The 23,665-nt window shown below is 44.4% G+C and overlaps 1 protein-coding gene across 1 annotated transcript; it reads left to right on the plus strand.

Annotated features, from left to right (window-relative positions):
• The first annotated feature begins 2,840 nt into the window (after positions 1 to 2,840).
• On the plus strand, positions 2,841 to 10,601 carry LOC310745349 (uncharacterized protein). Its single transcript, XM_083577539.1, has one exon. It carries the CDS (start codon positions 3,407 to 3,409, stop codon positions 10,193 to 10,195), a length of 6,789 nt encoding a protein of 2,262 aa, XP_083433665.1. The 5' UTR covers positions 2,841 to 3,406; the 3' UTR covers positions 10,196 to 10,601.
• Positions 10,602 to 23,665: the final 13,064 nt, after the last annotated feature.

The following is a 23,665-nucleotide window of genomic DNA, read 5'->3' on the forward strand; positions in this document are numbered from 1 at the left end:
CCCCTTTCAGAGGCACCATCACTCTACTTTATACTTCTTGTGAATTATGACCCACTGTCAGGGACTGGGCAGAGGAGGAATGGTGGAGACCACCTTCCCAGCCTGAACCTTCCACAGAAGAAGAAGGCAGTATAGGTTTACAACAGTGGTTTGCAGAGGTCACAGTTCAGAGGCAGATGAGGGTAAAAGTTGGGAAATAATGGGAGAGGAGGAGGCATAGCCAGAGCAGCTGGCTGACACATTATCACTAAAAAATTTTTAAAAATGTCCAGTAGCACCTTAAAAGGTAAAGGGACCCCTGACTGTTAGGTCCAGTCACGAACGACTCGGGTTGTGGCGCTCATCTCACTTTATTGGCCGAGGGAGCCGGTGTACAGCTTCCGGGTCATGTGACCAGCATGACTAAGCCGTTTCTGGCGAAACCGGAGCAGCACACAGAAACACTGTTTACCTTCCTGCCAGAGCGGTACCTATTTATCTACTTGCACTTTGACGTGCTTTTGAACTGCTAGGTTGGCAGGAGCTGGGACCGAGCAACAGGAGCTCACCCCGTCATGGGGATTCAAACCACCGACCTTCCAATCGGCAAGCTGTGGTTTAGACCACAGTGCCCTAAACGTGTCCATAGCACCTTAGAGACCAACTAAGTTTGTTCTGGGTATAAGCTTCCGTGTGCATGCACACTTCTTCAGATACACTGAAACAGAAGTAACCAGTGGGAGGGTGGGGTGGGCTTTTTCTCAGAAGGGGTAGTAGGAGATGGGTGATTTTTATTTATTTCAACTGCGTCAGACCAACACGGCTACCTACCTGAATCACTTTATCACTAGAAAGCATTCCAGACCACCCCCCCTTCGCCCAGAACCCAGCAAGCCTTAAAAGTAGGAGAGCAAAGGGCTCGGAGATAGATGGCCCTAAGCAACAACTGTAAGGTGGGTGGGGTTGTTGACGAAGGAAGAAGGAGGAGAGAAGGTGGGTGGAGATTTATTCAGAGCAACACCAGTACTCCAAGAGGCTGCATTTCTAAGCCTCTCTCTGTGAATATTGAATAAACAACATTGTTAAGAACTCTCCTTGTCTTATCCATTCCTGGCAACCTATCGTGGGGGGTTGGATCCTCTGAAGCCTGACACCCACTATGTTTCAATATCCTTAGACATCCCCGCTTCCTGAGGAATTATTCACAAGCTTATTCACAAGCTTAGTTATATCAGTTTATTAAAGAGTCACTTTGATCAAATTTATAGTTGTACTTGGATCTCTGAAAATTTTAGACCTAACCATAATTCTCAATATGTTCAGTTTTGTGAGCCCCAGTCTGAATGAGGCCACACAGATTCGGGTTTCCCATGTCAGACAAGGCTTCTTCCTGGTGGACTGTTGCAGCCCAAAATTATATGCAAGTCAAATATTAGGGTATTTTTGATATTTTATCTTTATTTAACAAACCTCGCATCTCCATGCATCTAAAAATTTGCTTCAAACAATAAAGACCTGTAGGCCTAAATATGCCCTCAAAGACTAAATTATTTTTTTTTAAGTCTTTTAAAACAGACATAATTGCTCCAAATTGTTTTAGGCCAATGTCCAGCATTGCAATTTTTTATTATTATTATTATTATTATTATTATTATTATTATTATTATTATTATCAGCAGCAGCAGCCACCCATCTGACTGGGTTGCCCCAGCTACTCTGGGTAGCTTCCAACAAAATATTAAAAATACAATAAATATCAAACATTAAATCTAGGGTTGCCTTCAAATGACTTCTAAAAGTCCAATAGTTGTTTATTTCCTTGACATCTGGTGGGAGGGCGTTCCACAGGGCGGGCACCACTATCGAGAAGGCCCTCTGTCTGGTTCCCTGTAACGTCACTTCTCTCAGTGAGGGCACTGCTAGGAGGCCCTTGGAGTTGAACAATGGAGGTGGGGCAAGGCTGTTTAGGGCTTTAAAGGTCAGCACCAACACTTTGAATTGTGCTTGGAAACTTACTTGGAGCCAATGCAGATCCTTCAGGAATGGTGTTATATGGTGCTGGTGGCCGCTCCCAATCACCAGTCTAGCTGCCGCATTCTGGATTAGTGGTAGTTTCTGAGTCACCTTCAAAGGTAGCCCCACGTGGAGCGCATTGCAGTATTCCAAGCAGGAGATAACCAGAGTGTGTACTACTCTGGCAAGAGTCTTATTGTTTTCCAATCTGGCATTCAATTCCTTGGTTCATTGGTTATTTATTTATTTATTAGCCAATCTTCATCCTAAGGTCCCAGGATGGGTTACAGAATTAAAAAACAGTATTAAAAACAATTTAAAGCAATGCTTTAACAAACAATCTAACAATGCTCACCTAATGTCAAGTAGATAACCCTGTACAGTTGTACCTCGGGTTAAGTACTTAATGTTATGTACTGAAGTTCTCACCCTGGGCCAGCAGGGGGATACTGTAGATAGTTTTCACTCAGGTCCACGTCAGTTATTTTAGGCGGGAAACCCTGGGTTGTTGTTGCTACAATGTTGATAGCCGGCTGCCTATAAAAGCAGGCCGGCTGAGCTGTTTGCTGTTCAGTTCTGTCCAGCTTACAAATAAAGAGCTGCTCTGGAGAAATTGCTGTGTCGTCTGCTATGTTCGCCCACAACTTAACACTTAATTCATTCTGGAGGTCTGTTCTTAACCTGAAACTGTTCTTAACCTGAAGCACCACTTTAGCTAATGGGGCCTCCTGCTGCCACCGCGCCACCAGAGCCCGATTTCTGTTCTTATCCTGAAGCAAAGTTCTTAACCTGAAGCACTATTTCTGGGTTAGCAGAGTGTGTAACCTGAAGCGTATGTAACCCGAGGTACCACTGTACACAGTATATTCATGTATCATTGTATAAAGCATACCAGTTCCTGAGTTACAATGAAGTCAGAAATCAGTGTCTCATGATTTTTCAAGAAGAGAAGCATGATGCTGATGGGATATTCCAGAAAGTGAGCAAGCTGCAGTTTTCCATCTAATGATGTAAACAACTTCTTTTTGATTGTAAGCATTTTTGTGCAGGTGAAAAATCAGTAAAAACTACTATTCATGCCATTAAACATAGCATATAAATGAAAAAGAAGGTCTATAGGCAATTGTTGGCATTACATGACCTTAAGAAGTTGCCTCAAAATTCCAGTGATGATGAGACTGATGACATCACAAAATCTCCCTTTGTTATTGAGTCTTTAAGACTCAGTTTTGGCACATTAAGAAATAGTTGTAGATATAGAAGTAGGGCCATGGGAGAGAGGAATTATGAGGGCCTTTTTCCATCAGGCCACTCATAAACTTAATAACTAAACTCTCAAGCCAGCTTCCATAAATTCTTCCTTCCTTTCTAAGGCCAAACTATCTCCTGCATCTGTTCATCTTTTCCCCTCATCATGGATCCAAGAAAAGTTCACAGTGACACACATGACCAGGTCAAGCCTTACTTGAACTTAGCTAATTCTGAAGATCGAGTCTTCCTTCGGGAATCATTAGGAAACATAAATAATTCCTTACTACATACAACAAACAACATTTGTGTAGGTGAAGCTGGTGATAAGCTTCTGAAAGATCCAAGCAAGGAGAACTATTTTGAGACTTGTAGTGAGGAAACGGAACAATGTCAGAACAATTTCCACAAACTGGGATGCAATAGCCTGAAAGTAACTGAAGAGATGAGGAATCAAATCAATGAAAAGTGTAAGGAGGCATTTGAAGTCCTAGCTAAAGGTGAACTTCAGAAAGCAGTTCATTTGTTCACTGAAGCCATTGAGTTGAATCCACGTATTCCTAGTTTCTACATTAACCGGGCTAATATCTTTATGCAGTTGCAGGAGGCACAGGCTGCCATTAAAGACTGTGACATAGCCATTGAACTGAATCCCAAATCAGCAGAGTCATTCAGACTGCGAGGGAAAGCATTCCAGAATTTGGGGCATTGGGAAGAGGCAGCCTGTGATCTTGCTTTAGCTTCTAGACTGGAGTATGAAGAAGAAGCCAATGCTGTGGTAAGAAGATTGAAGTTAGGGTTTCAAAGGATTTCTGAGACACGTGCAAAGTGTGCCTTAAGATACAAGGAATCTGAGTTACTGGAGCAGGTTAAGAATGTAGAGGCAACTTCAAAGGATGATGAAGAAGATCAGAGAGAGAAAGATTTTAGCACACCATTGGAGAATGAAACAGCAAATGGCAAACTAGATCATGAGGATGAGTTCCAATACATGCTAAATGAAAATGTGGAGACAGTTGAGATGTGGAAGCAAACCAATGAAAAAAAGAAAGAAGCCTTTGATGCAGTGGATAAAGGTGAACTGCAAAGAGCCATTGACCTGTTCACTGAAGCTATTGAATTAAACCCCCGGTGTGCCAACTTGTATGTTTGCCGAGCCAGTACCTTTCTAAAGCTGCGTATGCCACATGCTGCCATAAGCGACTGCAATCAAGCTATAAAAATAAACCCTGATGCAGCATTACCATATAAGTGGCGCGGGGGCGCATTTCATCTGTTAGGATGCTTGCAGGAGGCCGCTAAAGATCTTTCTTTGGCCTGTCAGTTGGATTATGATGAAAATACATATACCATGTTGAAGGAGGTAGAAGCAGAGACCCAGTCATGCACTCAATGTTGGAGAAAGCATGAAGAAAAATGTAATATGGAATCATTTACGGAAAAGATGGAAAGGATGAAAGAAGCCCTTGTGGACCCAGAGAGTACACAGACAAAGATTCCATTGAAAACACCAAAACACCAAGATACCATTTCAGAAGAACAAGAAAGGAGAAAATTTAAACTCTCCAAAGAAAAGGAAGTTCCATATGATCATGCCCAAGAACATGAACCATTTATTCATTTTCCAGAGGAAGAATGCAAAGCCTGTCCTCTGTATGCTGCAGAACAGGAAAAAGGTCAACTCATAGCACATGAAAAATACGAAACATCTGATGTTCAGGAACTAGAGAATCAGAAGGGAACTAAGAGTGATTCTGAATGCATTAAATCAGAGAGTGAGGAGAGTGAATTGGAAATTGATACTGAAGAGGTGATTGAACCAGATGAAGATGTTCCTCAAGAGATGGGAGATGAAAACTTGAAAGTAACAGAGGAAATGCGAAAACAGGCCAGTGAAAAGAAAAGAGAAGCTATTGATGCAATCAATAAAGGTGAACTTCTTAAAGCTTTAGATCTGTTCACTGAAGCTATTAAGCTAAACCCACACCTTACCATTTTATATGCAAACCGAGCCAAGGTCTATATGAAGCTTCAGAAACCAAATGCTGCAATTAGGGACTGTGACAAAGCCATACAGATCAACCCTGATTCGGCTCAGCCCTACAAGTGGAGAGGAAGAGCATTGCAGCTACTTGGTTACTGGCAGAGGGCTGCTAAAGACCTAGCCTTGGCCTGCCAATTGGATTATGATGAAGAATCCTATGCCATGTTGAAGGAGATACAGCCAAAGGCTCAGAAAATTGCAAAATACTGGCGAAAGCATGAGCAGAAACTTGAGAAAAAGAAGTACAAGGAGCTTCTAGAAAGCCTTCACAAAGTTTGTGAGAAGCATGAAAGACCACAAAGTATACTTGCAGGGTTAGAAAGTGATGACAAGGTAGCCACTGAAGACCAGAGAAGGGCTTGGAAGGAAACCATGAAGGAATGGCAGGGAGTCAGACACACCGTCCTAAGGAAACAGGAGGGAATGTCCCAGGAAGAGGTGGGAAGAAGTCTTCAAGAAAGTATATGGATACAATATAGGTCTTTTGAAAAGGAGACTGATGAACAAGAAAACTTTCAGCAGAAGCTACTGAAGGAGCAAGAAAGAGTTCAGCACAAGGAAGTAAAATACCAGGGAACAGTCCATCAGAAAGAGCTGGAGGAACAGTTAAGAGCCCTTCAGCAGGAACTTGAGGAAAAGCTTAGAGCTTATCAAGAAGAACTGGATGAAGAGGAGAATTCTCTGAGAAGGTTATTAGAAGAACAGGAAAAATCACATCAGAAGTTACTCTATCAGCAAGAAAAAGCTTACAAAGTGATCCTAGAAGAGCAGGCAAAAGCTCAGCTGCTAGCTCTGGAGGAACTAGAAAGAGCTCAGCAAGCAGCTCTGGAGGAACTGGCAAAAGCTCGACTGACAGTCCTGGGGGAACAGGAAAGAGCTCAGCAACAAGCCCTTGAGGAAGAGGAGAGAGCTCTGAAAGCTCTGGAAAGTGCTCATAAGCAAGCACTGGAAGAACAGAAGAAAGCTCATGTGGTTGCCATGGAAGAACAGAAACTGGCACACAAAAAATCTCTAGAAGAAAAGATGATGGCTGAGGCAGCTCTGGAAGAACTCCAGAGAACTCAAAGGAAGTTTCAAGAAGAGCGAGAAATGGCTGAAAAGAAAACAATTGAAGAAAAAGAAAAAGCTCAGAAGACACTAGAAAAAATAGAAAGTGCTCAAAAGAAGGCTGTGGAGGAACAGGAAAGAGCCCAGAAAGCCCTAGAAGCTTTAGAATTTGCTCATAAACAGGCTCTGGAGCAGCAGAAAAAAGCTCAGATGGCCATCATGGAAAAAGAGCAAGCACAGAAAAAATCTCTAGAAGAAACAAGTATGTCTGAAGCAGCCCAGGAAGAACTATCAAGGGCTAAAAGAAAGGTCCTGGACAATCAGGAAATGCCAGAGAAGAAAGCAATGGAAGAAAGAAGGGTGCTTCAGAGAGGCCTAGAAGAGTTAGACATTGCTCAGAAGAAGGCTGTGGAGGAACAAGAAAGAGCTCAGAAAGCTCTGGAAGCTCTGGAAAGAGCTCATAAGCAGGCACTGCAGGAACAGGAGCAAGCACAGAAAAAAGCTCTTAAAGAAAAGAAGATGGCTGAGGCAGCTCTAGAAGAACTCTCAAGGGCTCAGAGAAAGATCCAAGAAGAGCAGGAAAGGGCTGAAAAGAAAGCAATGCAAGAAAGAGTGGCACTTCAGAAAAGACGAGAAGAATTAGAGATTGCTCAAAAGAAGGCATTGAAGGAACAGGAGAGAGCTCAAAAAGCTCAGAAAGCTCTGGAAAGAGCTCATCAGCAGGCGCTGGAGGAACAGAAGAAAGCCCAAGTGGCAGCCATGGAAGAGCAGAACCGAGCCCAGAAAAAAGCTCTAGAAGAAAAGAAGATGGCTGAGGCAGCCATGGAACAACTCCTAGGGATTCAGAGAAAAGTCCAAGAAGAGCAGGAAAGGGCTGAGAAAAAAACAGTGGAAGAAAGAGAGGTACTTCAAAAGAGCCAAGAAGAATTAGAGTTTGCTAAGAAGGCCGCCCTGGAAGAACAGGAAAGAGCTCAGAAAGCTCTGGAAGCTCTAGAAAGAGCACATCAGCAGGCACTGGAGGAACAGAAGAAAGCTCAGGCGGCAGCCATGGAAGAACAGGAACTAGCACAAAAGAAATATCTAGAAGAAAAAAAGATGGCAGAGGAAGCCCTGGAAAAACTCTTGACGAAGGTTAAAAAAGAACAGGAAATGGTTGAGAAAAGAGCAATGGAAGAAGAAGAGAGAGCTGAGAAGACTAAAAAAGAATTAGACATTGCTCAGAAGAAGGCCCTTGAGGAGTTGGAGACAACTAGAAAAAAGGCCAGGGAGGACGAGGAAAGAGCCCAGAATGCTCTGGAAGCTCTTGACAGAGTTCATAAGCAGGCATTGCAGGAACAGGAGCAAGCACAGAAAAAAGCTCTTAAAGAAAAGAAGAGGGCTGAGACAGCTCTAGAAGAACTCTCAAGGGCTCAGAGAAAGATCCAAGAAGAGCAGGAAAGAGCTGGGGAAAAAGTAATGCAAGAAAAAGGAGTTCTTCAGAAGAGCCGAGAGGAATTAGAGATTGCCCAAAAGAAGGCACTGGAGGAACAGGAAAAAGCTCAGAAAGCTCTGGAGGCTCTGGAACGAGCTCGTAAGCAATCATTGGAGGAACAGAAGAAAGCCCAGGTGGTAGCCATGGAAGAACAAGATCAAGCCCAAAGAAAAGCTCTAGAGGAAAAAAAAAGGGCTGAGGCAGCCATGGAACAACTCCTGAGAGTGCAAAGAAAGTTTCAAGAAGAGCAGGAAATAGCTGAAAAGAAAGCAGTGGAAGAAAAAGAATTACTTCAGAAGGGCCTAGAAGAATTAGGGATCGCTAAGAAGAAGGCTCTAGAGGAACAGGAGAGAGCTCAGAAAGCTCTGGAAGCTCTAGAAAGAGCACATCAGCAGGCACAGGAGGAACAGAAGAAAGCCCAGGTGGCAGCCATGAAAGAACAGGAATTAGCACAAAAGAAATATCTAGAAGAAAAAAAGATGGCAGAGGAAGCCCTGGAAAAACTCTTGACGAAGGTTAAAAAAGAACAGAAAATGACTGAGAAGAGAGCAATGGCAGAAGAAGAGAGAGCTGAGAAGACTAAAAAAGAATTAGAATTTGCTCAGAAGAAGGCCCTTGAGGACTTGGAGACAGCCAGAAAAAAGGCCAGGGAGGACGAGGAAAGAGCCCAGAATGCTCTGGAAGCTCTGGAAAGAGCTCATAAGCAGGCACTGCAGGAACAGGAGCAAGCACAGAAAAAAGCTCTTAAAGAGAAGAAGAGGGCTGAGGCGGCTCTAGAAGAACTCTCAAGGGCTCAGAGAAAGATCCAAGAAGAGCAGGAAAGGGCTGAAAAGAAAGCAATGAGAGAAAAAGAGGTAGCTCAGAAGCCCCTAGAAGAATTAGAGATTGCCCAAAAGAAGGCATTGGAGGAGCAGGAGAAAGCGCAAAAAGCTCTAGAAGCTCTGGAAAAAGCTCATCAGCAGGCACTGCAGGAGCAGAAGAAAGCCCAGCTGGCAGTCATGGAAGAACAGGAACTAGCACAAAAAAAGTCTCTAGAAGAAAAGAGGATGGCAGAGGCAGCCCTGGAAGAACTCTTAAGGACTCAGAAGGCATTCCAAGAAGAGCAGGAAAGCGCTGAGAAGAAAACGATGAGAGAAAAAGAGGGAGTTCAGAAGCTCTTAAAAGAATTAGACATTGCTCAAAAGAAGGCCCTGGAGGAAAATAAAAGAGCTCAACACAAGGCCTTAGAGGAACAAAGGATAGCCCAGCAGGCTATGGAAGAGCTGGAGAGAGCACATGCTAAGTCTATAGAGGAACAGCAGAGAGCTCAGATGATAGCCTTTGAAGAACAGCAGAAAACTAAGATGATGCATATTGAACTGGAGGAAACTCGAAACAAAGTGTTGGAGGAACAAGAAAGAGCACAGAAGAGAGCAGTAGAGGAACAAGTGAAAGCTCAACATATTATAGAGGAATTGACAAAAGTTCAAAAGTCAGCTCTGGAGGAACAAGAAAGAGCTAGGAAGGCAGCCCTAGCAGAGCAGCAGAGAGCGGAGATGATGCTTAAGGAGCTGGAGGAAAGACACAGAAAAACCTTGGAAGAACAGGAAATCATACAGAAGAAGGCCCTTGAGCAACAAGAAAGAGCCCATCTTGCAACAGAGGAGTTAGCAAAAGCTCAAAAGTCCGCTCTTGAGGAACAAGAAAGAGCTAGGAAGACAGCCCTAGCAGAGCAGCAGAGAGCTGAGAAGATGCTTAAGGAGCTGGAGGAAAGACAGAGAAAAGAACGACAAAGAACACAGAAGAAGACTGTTGAGCAACAAGAAAGGGTTCGTCTTGCTCTGGAGACATTGGCAAAGGCTCAAAAGTCAGCTGTGGAGGAACAAGAAAGAACCCGGAAGGCAGCCCTAGCAGAGCAGCAGAAAGCTGAAATGATGCTTAAGGAGCTAGAAGAAAAACAGAGCAAAGAACGGCAAAGAATGCAGAAGAAGGCCATTGAGCAACAAGAAAGGGCCCATCTTGCTATGGAGGAATTGGCAAAGGGTCGAAAGGCAGCTCTGGAGGAACAAGGGAAGGCTCTGAAGAAGGCCCTGGAAGAACAGAAGGCAACTGAAAAGGGCACGGTAGAGGGAGCACAGAAAAAGGCCTTGGAGGAAACAGAAGCACAGAATAAAAATCCATCACAAATTCAGGAACCTGTTTTTAAAAGGATTCATGAGGCATACAAGTTCATACAGAAACTGGGTGCTACTGAGCCAGAAGGAGCTCCTAGAAAGCTCTGCGTTGAGCAAGGAAAGGCTTGCAAGAACCTAGAACAGAAAGAACACCAGCAACCACAGAAGGGCCCGGATCATGACAAGAGTTCACGAAGGCCGTTCTCGGACTCTGTTTTGGACTTTTTCCAAACAGATTAAATTCCAGAACTCTGATCCTGAATGAGGGTTAGGGAGGGGAAAAGATGGACTGAATTTGAAAGTCATCTGCAGGTACTGTGTTAATGAAAGTAAAACTGGGAAGGAAGGAAAAAGAAGAGAAATGTTTCTATTTTTAAAGTGTTCCCATACACACAGTAATTTTTGTAGGATTAAATCATTCCTGTCCACACAGCAGCACTGGGTCCTCAAACAGACAGATAGTCATGAACGCACAATGTTTTTTCATATCATCATGAGTGCCTCAGGGCTTAACTCCTGAGCAGGAGTTGGTTCCTCCTCAATCACTACAAATAGCATCTAGGAAGCACCTGAGCTCTTTTACACACACATGCTAAGTATTTTTGACAGTTGATCAGATTTTTAAAATAAAAGATTTCATTTTCTACCCAGTGTTTTAAACATTAACTAATATTTTTCAAAATATTACAATATTTTCCCCCTGTTCAAATGCTTCCCTACCACCCATGACAGATTTATTTATTTATTTTAGAAACACAGAAATATTAGATACGGGGGGGGGGGGGAAACAATGTTTGTTTAGATGCGGATGAACAGAATATTTAAGGCACAATTAGAAAATGGGTAAAATAAAACAATTGGCTTCTTAGTTTGAGTATTTTCAACACTCATTCTGATTCAAATAAACATTTCAACCCCTTCTCTGAGTGGGAGCCTCTTTCCCTTGCTCCTTTCCTCAGTCTATGAGGTAAGAAATCTACAAATATTTGGTTAATCTCCAACTTCTCTCAATGCTGTTTCTACAATGAAAAGAAATGTGTTGGTATTTTCATCCCATCCTATCCCATCCTAACATCCTATGTTAAGGGGACTGAATGGACAGACCGCTTTGAAAAGGGCCATGTTGCACATTCTTCATCATCATAATAATAATAATAATAATAATAATAATAATAATAATAATAATAATAATTTATTATTTATACCCCGCCCATCTGGCTGGGCTTCCCCAGCCACTCTGGGCGGCTTCCAAAAAAATATTAAAATACTGTAATACATCAAACATTAACAGCTTCCCTAAACAGGGCTGCCTTCAGATGTCTTCTAAAAGTCTGGTAGTTGTTGTTCTCTTTGACATCTGATGGGAGGGCGTTCCACAAGGCGGGCACCACCACCGAGAAGGCCCTCTGCCTGGTTCCCTGTAACTTGGCTTCTTGCAGTGAGGGAACCGCCAGAAGGCCCTCGGCGCTGGACCTCAGTGTCCGGGCAGAATGATGGGGGTGGAGACGCTCCTTCAGATATACTGGACCGAGGCCGTTTAGGGCTTTAAAGGTCAGCACCAACACTTTGAATTGTGCTCGGAAACGTACTGGGAGCCAATGGCCTCTAATCTAATGTGGAGACTGGTTGTGGTTTTGGTATCAACAAAATTCCACTAAAGTTAGGAGACAATCCCCAATGAACAGATTTCAGATTTCCAGCCTCCAAACCTACTCTTATCTGTCAGGGAATCAGAGAATCAGAGAACTGTAGAGCTGGAAAGGACCATGAGTTCATCTAGTCCTTGCCCTGCAATGCAGGAATCTTTTGCCCAACGTGGGACTCAAACCCATAATCCTGAGATTAAGAGTCTCATGCTCTATCCACTGAGCTATAGAATCTGATAATAAAACAATAACTGAATGTAGTGCTTTTTTGGGGGGGGAGACTCGGGGAGACGCATACCGCTAAACATTTTGTGAATCTAATGGGAGAAGAAACTAATTCTTTAAAGAAAATTTTAGTTTCTTCTCTAGCACGGTGAATTGTCAGTTCTGTTGCTACCCCCCGATGGCAGCTTCATTTCCTTTCACAGTGTTTCCTGAGTCTCAGATGGAAGCGAGCATTTACTGTGTGGAGCAGCGTACTGTATTTTTTTCCCCCAATTTGAAATATAAAATGGTGGTTTTCTTGAGTGAAAATGAGAGTACCCCTAAACATTCTTTTTAGAAAAAAGCACTGACTGAATGTACTTTATAGATTAAGGAAGAATTACGAAATGATGAGTTTTCCCACACCATACTTTTCACTGTACAGCCAGACACAAAACTGCTAAGACAGCTGTTAAGGCATCCTGCATGTACATATATTTGAAATGATTGACATCAGAATCCTTTTTTTCCATATTGCAACGCAGTGTCCTCTTTGAGATGCTAAAATTAAAACATTGGATACACCCTAATTATTATTGTTTTAGAAAAATTCAGAGTGGTTTAAAATAATGCACTTTCTCATTTTGATGAAGTATGGATTTTCCAACCATTTGTTAACTGATGCTCCTGAACATGGTTCGTCCATCATTTATTGCCTGCAAATTTTTCTTTCTTCCCCTGAAATCTAAACTTAATCAGGAGACAACTGTAGGAAATGGACCATAGGACTGAAAATTAACTGTGACCCTTCATGTGATGATATGCTTTTCTCAATGTGTTTTCTCAACAATTAGCATTTCTGAAATGCTAGTGTCTATTAGCATAAAGCTCCTGTATAGTGTACTCTACATGTATACTTTATGCATAATGGACAGCTGCTTATCCGGGATAAAAACTGGTAGCCATTTCTCATAAATGACAGTGCCCAAGATAGTATGGTGTAGTTTGCGCCACATTATCACCATAGCAACCAAAACATGTTTATCGAAAGGAGAGTGCCATATATTAATATTCTTACATTCCAAGTACTGGCACCAGGTGGCACCATAGCCCAGTTATAAAACAATAATAGTGCTCCCTTGAACCTAAATAATACTTTTATAGAAGTAACTTTCATTTCACAGCAGATTGGAAATGTACATTTTTACTAACAAACTGATTTTCTACTGTACAAAATGTGCTGTGGGTCTGCAGAAGATCTTCCTGAGTTTAGCTGAGCTTCTAAAATCAGTTCCAGCTGCTGCCCCTGAACTGACCATCTGTCACTCCAATTGGCACAGGCTCAAGGAGAATTGCCCCCTATGCTTGTGCTCAGGCCCCCAAGCCAAGCACACTTGGCTGACTTCCGTCTCCAAACTCAAACTCACTGAACAGGTATCCTTCCCATCATGATTCCACCTCCCAAAGGGGCAACTGAGGGGAGGCAGAAGGAGCCTCTCTTCTCCAGAATTGTGCTTTTTGGCACTGAGGATTAAGGAGATCTCAAACTACAGTTCCTGGGATCCTTTGGGGGAAGCACTGTGCTTTAAATGTATGGTGTGGACATGAGTATAGCGAGGAAGAAGCCTAGAGGTGGATCATAACTGCAAGCAGCCATAGAACAAACAATCTAGGTATCCCTATTAAGAGAGAGGGTGGGACGGATGCATTTCACATCCCACCTGCCCCAGCTTTTGGTCCAAATACAGCTCTTTTGGGTTCTGCCAGCACTTGCTTAGTTTTATCCTTCGCTTCATTTCACTCCAGTTAAATCAAATCCCAGTCTTCCTCGCAATACATCTTTTGTTGAAACCTTTTCTCCTAGTTGCTGGACTCTGATTCTTTGTTTCCTGTCAGTCCCCACAATCCAGACCTGCTGGATTAACTACGTTGATCCGTCATGGTTCTGGCCAATCCACAAAGCTGCAAGGGACAGGCCTGGGCTGTGGTCACTGCAGGCAGTCCTGGTCGTAAAGCTACTTCCCACGCTCCCTGTTGTCTTGTAGAGCCCTGGGCAGAGAGCGAAGGAAACCAGAGTCTGGACAAACCTCCCCATATCAATACAAACGCCATTAACTGGTGGAAATCTAATCAGCCACAATTTTATGCCCTTCTGAATTCTGGATCTTTTTCTGTGTTGATGGTTTCAGCATTTAGTGAAGTTTCTCTCTCTCTCTCTCTCTCTCTCTCTCTCTCTATATATATATATATATTTAAGGAAGCTGTGTTCTGAATCTTGAAATAATTCTCCACTTTCTCATGCTTGAAGGGTTAGTTTTGAATGTGAAACAGAAATTCAAGATTGTGAAAATGGAATTAGTTACTATGGCTCTTTATAGAAGCTGCTTCCTCTCTTTAACCAGACGTGGGTTGTTGTTGTTGTGCAGTGTCTTTATATGGCGGTACTGAATATCTGAGAATGAAGCCACCTAGTTTTCATCTCATGCCTACAATAAATGTAGCCAACTATTGTTTCTCTGGGAGAAGCTGGGGGAACACAGAACAACCATAGCAATCTGGAAGCAATTAAGCTAATATCTGTCCATTCTAATGGGCAGCTATACAGGTTCTTCCATTCAAAGGGCGGCAGTTAATCAATCCAGCTATTAAGATCTTTCTCTGTAAAATCGTTGCCCAAATGCTCTACGGGGCTGAGATATGGGGAACTGATGTTACATCTGAAATAAAGGTCCTACAAAATAAATTTATGAGGCAGATTTGGGGGCTTCCCTGTGGGACACTGGCAATCCACCTCAGAGCTGAGTTGGGCCTCCCCTCGCTAGCAGCCAAAATTGATCTAGCCTATCTGAGGTATTGGCACAGGCTAAACGCCTTCAAGGATCACCCCCTTACTAAGCTCTGCTGGTTAGAGCAACTAAGGACAGGTGGCTGGGCACAAAAGTGCCAAGATAAGCTTAGGATTTATAATCTTCAAATGGAGAACTACATAGTCCTTAGCCCACATGACCTTAGAAATTGGATTTTTGATCACGATGCCAACCAAAACAGAGCATCCATCATTGCTGCCCGTTACCCTACTTGGTACCCCCAAATTAAGACAATCACTCAAGGCCCCATTATCTTGAGACTCTGACCTTCCCACAACTACTCAGGGCCTTTGTAGAACTAAGATTCTAATAGATGCCCTCAGCATATTTAGAGGGAAGATATCGGGGAATTCCCTACATGGACCGCAAATGTATATATGGATACAATCCGGGTAGAGGACATCACACACTATCTACTGATTTGCCCCCTGTATACAACACCCAGGGGAAAATTTATATCGCCAGTCCTTAATTGGCTTCCAGGTCGATCCACACAGATAAACATCTATATATTATACACCAGGTAGCCAAATTTGTGCTGGCAGCTAAGAAGCTCCGTTCCAGCTATGTGAATGCACTCCAATTTTAAATTTAATGTTGTAAATTTCATTTTTTTATATTGTAAACAGCTTCATGTTATGTTGTATGATTTTAGAGGAATGTTTTCCTTTTATTCTCTGTCATCCATTGTAAAGGCCTTTGGCTATATATAATAAAATTAACTACTCGTTAGCCAGACGTGGGCTGTTATTATTTTTTAACTGTGCAGTGTCTTTATATGGAGCTACTGAATATCTGAGAATGAAGCCACCTTGTTTTCATCTTATGCCTACGATAAATGGAACAAACTACTATTTCTCTGGGAGAAGTTTGGGGAACACACAACAACTATAGTCACTATCTGGCACATAGCTAAAACCCCTTAAACACATTTAAATAAAGTGAAAAATCAGTAGGCTTAAGAGTGATTAACTTGGGTTGGGTTGGGTTGGGTTGTGGCCAATGTATAACAATATAATCCAGCTACCAGGGTTCTGCTTTTTACATGAGTAGAATGTGTGCTTTTATTTAAAATGCATCTCTGGGTTATTTGTGGGGCATAGGAATTTGTTCACACACACCCCTGCCCAAGATATAGTCCGGCCCACCACATGGTCTGAGTGACGGTGGACCAGCCCATGGCTGAAAAAGGTTGCTGATCCCTGTGCTATACTCTGGCATATGAGTTGCCAACATGATTTTATTTGTATATTGATAATTCTTTTAAATAGTTCCATGTGCTTCAACTTTGGAATTCTTTGATTAAGTGGCTTGTAAATAAGTGAACCCGTAGCCCAGCAGCCACCCCCATTTTTATGCCCCTCCACAAATTTCCACTGATTTTGGTAGTAACAGCAAAAAGGTAAATAAAGTGGACATGGCAATAGGGTGAGCATAAAAACTTAAGCCACCCTGCCCAGCCCAGGACCCTGAGGGGGAGGCAACTCACAATCAGATTATCATTTCATGAGCTGGAAGGGGGTGATAACTCATCCTCAGCTGATCTGATTAGATCAGCAGAAGTGGGGAGATTGTGTGCCTGTTGGTGTAAGTGTGTGTCCTGTGTGCACATGAGTGTGCCTCGGGAGGGTTGGCCAGCCAAAAGCAAAAGCGAGCCACTCCTGCTACACAGGCCTCGACTGATACGCAGAGCGCTGTGTGTCCACAATGTATTTCTGTGAGTCTGGGATCAGGATGTACCTAGTTAGCGCATCCAACTGCCACAAGTCAAACAATGTTATGAACTCTGTATGGCAGAAAGCTCCACTCAATAGTCATTAAAATGCCATTTCTATTTACTACCCTTTGCTGTGATCATGACATATACTGCCCACGGCTGCAGTACAATGGATCAGTGCATCTAGCTATTAACCAGGAGGTTGGTGGTTCCATCCCACCCAAGGATGGCTGTGGGCAGGATTCCTGCATTGCAGGGGGGTTGGACTAGATGACCCTCAGGGTCCCTTCCAGCTCTACAATTCTATGATTCTACACTGGGAATTGGCAGGATGGGGTGGCTCTTCTATGGAAATGTCCCGAATCTGAATTACATCATCCTGGGCAATTAAGGCTGCATTCTTATGCACAGTTACCTGGGAGTAAGCCAAGATGAACAGAGTGGGGCTGACTTCGAAATGAACTTGCACTGGTGTGCACACCAACAGCCGCTTCCGTGTTTTCTTGTTCCTTCCCTATTATGCTAACAGACATGCCTTTCGTCCTCAGTCCCACCCATTCAAAGGGGGCTGCCAATTGGCCAATTAGTGCTTCGGTTGTTAAATCATCTGAGGAAGCTGATTAAAGCTTGCAGCACAACTAATGCTTGTACTTTATTTATACTCTAATGACTGAACTGCTTTTTGTGTATGGAGAAACATATTAAGAAGGTGTGAAAAATCATAAAGGATAAATATTACGTAAATCAGACTTTAAGTCTTTCTAACTAGCTAATTATTTCCACTACTATATTCAAAGGAAGAGGAAGTTAATGTTTCAGTTGCAAGTGTTCTATGAATCTATGTTCACTATCAAGGTGATGTCTTGACATAGCTGTCAACTTTTCCCTTTTCTTGCGAGGAATCCTATTCGGAATACAGGGGTACCTCAGGTTAAGTACTTAATTCGTTCTGGAGGTCCGTTCTTAACCTGAGGTACCACTTTAGCTAATGGGGCCTCCCGCTGTCGCCGCGCCACTGCTGCACAATTTCTCTTTTCATCCTGAAGCAAAGTTCTTAACCCGAGGTACTATTTCTGGGTTAGCGGAGTCAGAAACCTGAAGCATATGTAACCTGAAGCGTCTGTAACCCAAGGTACCGCTGTACAGCAAAATATCAGGGACATATCCAGAGTGGAGTCCCTAAGCTGGTTGGACTTCCTTCTAGGAACTCATGAAGTCAGGCCAGTGCCAAACATATTGCCCTGCTTTTCCTTGGGTCACACAAGCAAGGCTGGGGGGGGGGTGTTGCCTGGGCAGTCCAGGACCTCCATACACACTGCCCAGGCTTGCACCCAGGGGAGGTCACTTCAGTGCTGCTAACGTAGCGGTTTGACTTCACCCGCAGAAGCGCACTCCATTGTCTCTTGAGACAGATGGAAGCCAATTGGAAAGTGAGAGATTAAATAAAAACTAACCAGTGTATAATTGTTAGATAGCAATATAGAAAACCGGTTTGCCTGTCTTAACATTAGTAGAATGTGGAATAGGAGATAAGAAGTGAATGCACTGGCCATTCTAGTAGTAGAACCAGCTCTCGTGAGTGCGGGGAAGACCGCTCCCTCTCCTGCCAACTCCATCGGGCCTGGGGGCCAGGGCCTGCACTCAGTGCCACAGTTTAGAGGCCTGAGCAGCTCCCTGCAGCAAGTGTCAAAAATGGTTTTAAATGTTTTAAGTGCTTTTAATTTGTTGCACCTTAAATGGTGGGGGTTTTTTATAATATTATATTGTTTTATTATTGTATTTCTGCTTGGGGTGGGATAAATATTTAGTCAGGGTGGGGAGTAGTTTAATTTTAACATAATTGTTTCTTGCTTTGTTTTTGTTTTTGTTTTTGTTTTTGTTAAGTTATTATATAGTTTGCATTTTGCTTTTTAAGGGGAAGGGTCAGGGCTGCCTCAGTCAATAGAATGGCTGGGGCAGGTTCCACAGGGGGGGATGTATTGGGACACCCGATCTCAGTGATCACGGGCAGGAGGAGGAGTTATGCTAAGACCAGACCATGTCATTACCGAGGAGGCAGGCTTAGTCGTTGTTTGAGGACTATCCCTGCCTCCAGATCTAGTCCTGACCGGAAGGATACTGGAATCAGCAAGGGAAACCCACATGGCCTGTAGGTGCTGCTGTGCAGTGCCAGGTCAATGACTGGTAAGACCACTGCCATCCACGACCTGATTGTGGATGGAGGATTTGACCTGGCATGTGTGACTGAGACCTGGTTGGATGAAGCAGATGGGCCCGTCCTTGCCGCTGCTTGCCCACCAGGTTTCTCTTACGCACAGCAACCCAGGTCATGTGGGCGGGGAGGGGGGATTGCAGTGATTTTTAGGAAGTCATTAGCTTGCATCAGGCATCCTATTGGGAAGACCCAGTTTTCTGAGTGCATGTTCTGGAAGTTGGGCAATAGGGGCAGTACAGGATTCCTTTTGGTGTAGCGACCTCCCCGCTGCACCAAGGATTCCCTGCCCGAGCTGCTTCAGGGGTGGCGGATTTTCTCGTGGAGACACCTAGTTTGGTTGTCCTGGGGGATTTTAACATCCATGCTGACATGACCTTACAAGGGGCCGCTCGGGACTTCATGGAAAGCATGGCCTCCATGGGGCTGTCCCTGAATAAGTTTGGCCCAACTCATAGCTGCGGACATGCCTTAGACTTGGTGTTTACCTCTACGGATGTTGGTGATCTGACACTAACTAAAAACGAAACGAAAGAAGTGCCATGTTCAGATCACTTCCTGGTGCAACTGGACTTCTCTGCGACCCTTCCCTTCTGCAGGGAGGTGGGACCGATTTGGATGGTCCGCCCCTGCTACTTAATGGATCCAATTGGCTTCCAGAGAGTGGTAGGCGATGTTTTATCCCAGGTTGATGGCCTTGCAGCTGATTCCCTGGTGGCCCGCTGGAATGCGGAGTTAACAAGGGCTATTGACTGTCTGGCTCCGAAGCACCCTCTCCGATTGCATGGAGCCTGGACAGCCCCGTGGTTTTCCCCGGAGCTGAGGGCAATAAAACAATCATTGAGACGGCTAGAGCACCGGTGGCGGATAACTCATTCTGAATCAGACTGGACACGGGCTAAAGCTCAACATCAAGCCTACCAAGTGGCAATGGTGACGGCAAAGAGGGCCTTCTTTGCCGCCTCTATTGCATCTGCAGAAAACAGCAGCAGGAGACTTTTTCAGGTGGTTCACAATCTATTGGAACCACCTGCACCACCGGGGCCTGGTAGGGACCCCAAGATCTCCTACAATGCTTTTGCAAAGTTTTTTTGCAGATAAAGTTGCTCAGATTCAGAAGGAGGTAGACTCTACCGTGGGAGCAGGGCCAGGGCGGGAGAGTGCTAGAGTTCTATCTAGTCTTGTTACATGGGATCAATTCCAATCTGTTACCTCCGAGGATGTGGACAGGCTGCTTGGACAAGTGAAACCAACCACCTGTCTCCTTGATCCTTGCCCATCCTGGCTGATAAAAGCGAGCCGGGAAGGGCTGGGCGATGGGCTCTGCGGGGTGGTGAATGCTTCCCTCTGGCCTTGCCAGACCCGCTGAAAGAGGCGATCCTTAAACCGCTTCTTAAAAAAACATCTTTAGACCCAGCCAACATGGCCAATTATCACCCAGTCTCAAATCTTCCATTCTTGGGCAAGGTGATTGAGCGTGTGGTTGCTGAACAACTCCAGGCACGCCTGGAGGATGCAGACCATTTGGACCCCTTCCAGTCGGGATTCAGGCCTCACCATGGGACTGAAACTGCCTTGGTCGCGCTGGTGGATGATCTCCGGTGGGCTAGGGACAAAGGTGAGAGCTGTTTCCTGGTTCTGCTGGATCTCTCAGCGGCCTTTGACACCATCGACCATAACATCCTTCTGGACCGTCTAGAGGGGCTGGGAGCTGGGGGCACTGTTATACGGTGGTTCCGCTCCTTTCTCCTGGGCCGTGTCCAGAAAGTGGTGTTGGGGGATTAGTGTTCAGACCCCTGGGCTCTCACTTATGGGGTGCCTCAGGGTTCCGCCCTCTCCCCCATGCTTTTTAATAACTATATGAAGCCGCTGGGAAAGATCATCAGGGGGTTTGGGCTGGGTGTTCATCACTATGCAGATGGCACCCAGCTCTACCTCTCCTTTAAATCAGAATCAGTGAAGGCGGTGAAGGTCCTGTGTGAGTGCCTGGAGGAGGTTGGAGGTTGGATGGCGGCTAACAGATTGAGGTTGAATCCTGAGAAGACAGAAGTACTGTTTTGGGGGGACAGGGGGCAGGCGGGTGTGGGGGATTCCCTGGTCCTGAATGGGGTAACTGTGCCCCTGAAGGACCAGGTACGCAGCCTGGGAGTCATTTTGGACTCACAGCTGTCCATGGAAGTGCAGGTTAATTCTTTGTCCAGGGTGGCTGTCTACCAGCTCCATCTGGTACGCAGGCTAAGACCCTACCTGCCTGCAGACTGTCTCGCCAGAGTGGTGCATGCTATAGTTATCTCCCGCTGGATTACTGCAATGGATTACTGCAATGCACTCTCCATGGGGCTACCTTTTAAGGTAACCCGGAAACTGAAATTAATCCAGAATGCGGCAGCTAGACTGGTGACTGGGAGCAGCCGCCGGGACTACATAATACCGGTCCTGAGAGATCTGCATTGGCTCCCAGTACATTTCCGAGCACAATTCAAAGTGTTGGTGCTGACCTTGAAAGCCCTAAACGGTCTCAGTCCTGTATACCTGAAGAAGCGTCTCCACCTCCATCATTCAGGCCGGACACTGAGATCCAGCGCCGAGGGCCTTCTGGCGGTTCCATCATTGCTAGAAGTGAGGTTACAAGGAACCAGACAGAGGGCCTTCTCGGTAGTGGCACCCGCCCTGTGGAACACCCTCCCTTCAGACATGAAGGACATAAGCAGCTATCCTATCTTTAAAAGACATCTGAAGGCAGCCCTGTTTAGGGAAGTTTTTAATATTTAATGCTGTATTGTTTTTAACATTTGATTGGGAGCCACCCAGAGTGGCTGGGGAAACTCAGCCAGATGGGCGGGGTATAAATAATAAATTATTATTATATTATTTGTAATGTACAGTCTTACCTCGGGTTGCAAACGTGATCCGTGCGGTAGGCACATTCGCAACCCGCAGCGTTCACAATCTGCAGTGCTGCGTCTGCGCACACACGTGATGCGATTTGGTGCTTCTACACATGAGCGTGACATCATTTTGCACTTCTGCACATGTGCGAGCGCAGAAACCCAAAAGTAACCCATTCCAGTACTTCCGGATTCGGCACACTCCGTAGCCCGAAAACATGCAACCCACAGCGTTCGCAACCCAAGGTATGACTGTACATATATAGCTTAACAGCATATAGCAAAACTTTCGCTAGGTGGCAGTCTTATATCAGGCAACCTACATACAGATGAGAGCCTTGAAACTGTTCCTTTGTGTTACAAATCCACTCCTGTCTCCAGCCAGGCAATACTGAGATTTTAGGATTTAACTGAAAATGTTTACCTGTTTTCCTTTAGTCTGCAGAAAAACAAAATTCAGTGATAGTTTTCTCATGCTAGTATGAAATACAGTGGTACCTCGGGTTAAGAACTTAATTCGTTCTGGAGGTCCGTTCTTAACCTGAAGCACCACTTTAGCTAATGGGGCCTCCCACTGCCACTGCGCCGCCGCTGCACGATTTCTGTTCTCATCCTGAAGCAAAGTTCTTGACCCGAGGTAAGATTTCTGGGTTAGCGGAGTCTGTAACCTGAAGCGTCTGTAACCCGATTTATCACTGTAGTGTGATGTGTGTGTGCTATAAGGAGGGATCTAAAAATACCTGAAAGTGAGGAGTATCTTTTGTGTTTCTTTCTCCTTCTACCCCTCCCCCCTCTTCCTCTCTCCCCCCAGGCAACCCCCCTCCTCCTTAACAGCCACCCAGCATTGCGGGGACAGGGAGAATGTTGCAGGAAAGGCCATGTCTGCATGTGTGTCCTGTGTGTTTCTCGCTTTCCTTCTTCGCAATAACAAAATATTTCTGCTTCTGATCTTTCTTTTATTTTCCCCCACCCCATCATGTGCACACTAATTTCAGGGAAGGCAGGCTGGGGCTGCTGGGTGGAGTGTGTCAGCTCGGTCCTGCAGAGCAGGGGCACTGCTTAGGTTCCTGTCAACACATGCGCTCCCAGTTACACACATGCAAAAAATGGTGCCAAAAAGGGGCTTCCGTTTCTGTTCTGCACCAGGAATGGACGCCTCACTCAACAAAGCAGGGAGCCACAGATGAAGATAAAGAGAATGGGGGGGGGGGGGTTAAAACCATTGGGCTTGAGGGATCTGGAATGTGAGGATAGGCAAAGGCACAGGATGCAGAAGCACGTTGTCTGCTAGAACACACACACACCCGGACTTTTAATTGGCTTGAAAGTAACAGCACAGGCAGAGCTTTACTGCTACTGAAGGCAAATGAGCATAATGGTCAGAAATCAAATACATTCAGGATTGGCCCTGTCCATAAGAAATCCAGTTGCAGCTTAACTTAAAACTTACAAGAACTTATAATAAGACTAAACCTTAACACTAAGCATACTTTATACAGAACACACCAGTACTAGTCAAGAACCTCTTTTGGAATCAATGTTTATATGGGGGCTGGATTTAACATAATCTGCTCATTTCTACTCATTTCCCAAATGCTCCACTGCAAATAAACAAATACAGATGTCTGGCAACCGATAACTGTTCTTCATTCTTGATCAAGTAGTCATGGACCATGTGTATTTAAAATACAAAGATTCCCAAACAAGGTCTGGATCATAAGTGTCAGAAGTGAGTTATGGGGACAAACATTTCAATGTTTCATTACCCATTCTTGCTATATGAGAACAATTGATGATGTGAAAAGTGCCGGTAAATGAAAAACTAAAACTTCAGGGGAAAAGGGTTTGCTTAAAAGTCCCACAACTGAAGCAAATCCTAAGTGCACAGAGTCATAGAGTTGGAAGGGACAACCAAATGTCATCTAGTCCAGCCCCCTGCAATGCAAGAATCTCAACTAAAGCATCCATGACAGATGACCATCCAACTTCTGCTTGAAAACCTCCAACGAAGGAGAGTCCACCATCTTCCAAAGGAGTCTGTTCCATTGTCAAACAGCTCATACTGCCAGTAAGTTCTTCATTATTATTATTATTATTATTATTATTGGCTGGGTGGCTCCCAACCAAATATTAAAAACAATACAGCATTAAACATTAAAAACTTCACTAAACAGGG

The sequence above is a fragment of the Podarcis filfolensis genome (genome assembly GCF_964270895.1).
Source record: "Podarcis filfolensis genome assembly, chromosome: 12".
Classification (NCBI taxonomy): Eukaryota; Metazoa; Chordata; class Lepidosauria; order Squamata; family Lacertidae; genus Podarcis; species Podarcis filfolensis.

What these genes read in the sequence shown, in the direction of transcription:
- LOC310745349 (XM_083577539.1), top strand. Translation starts at nt 3,407, where the DNA reads ATGGATCCAAGAAAAGTTCACAGTGACACACATGACCAGGTCAAGCCT.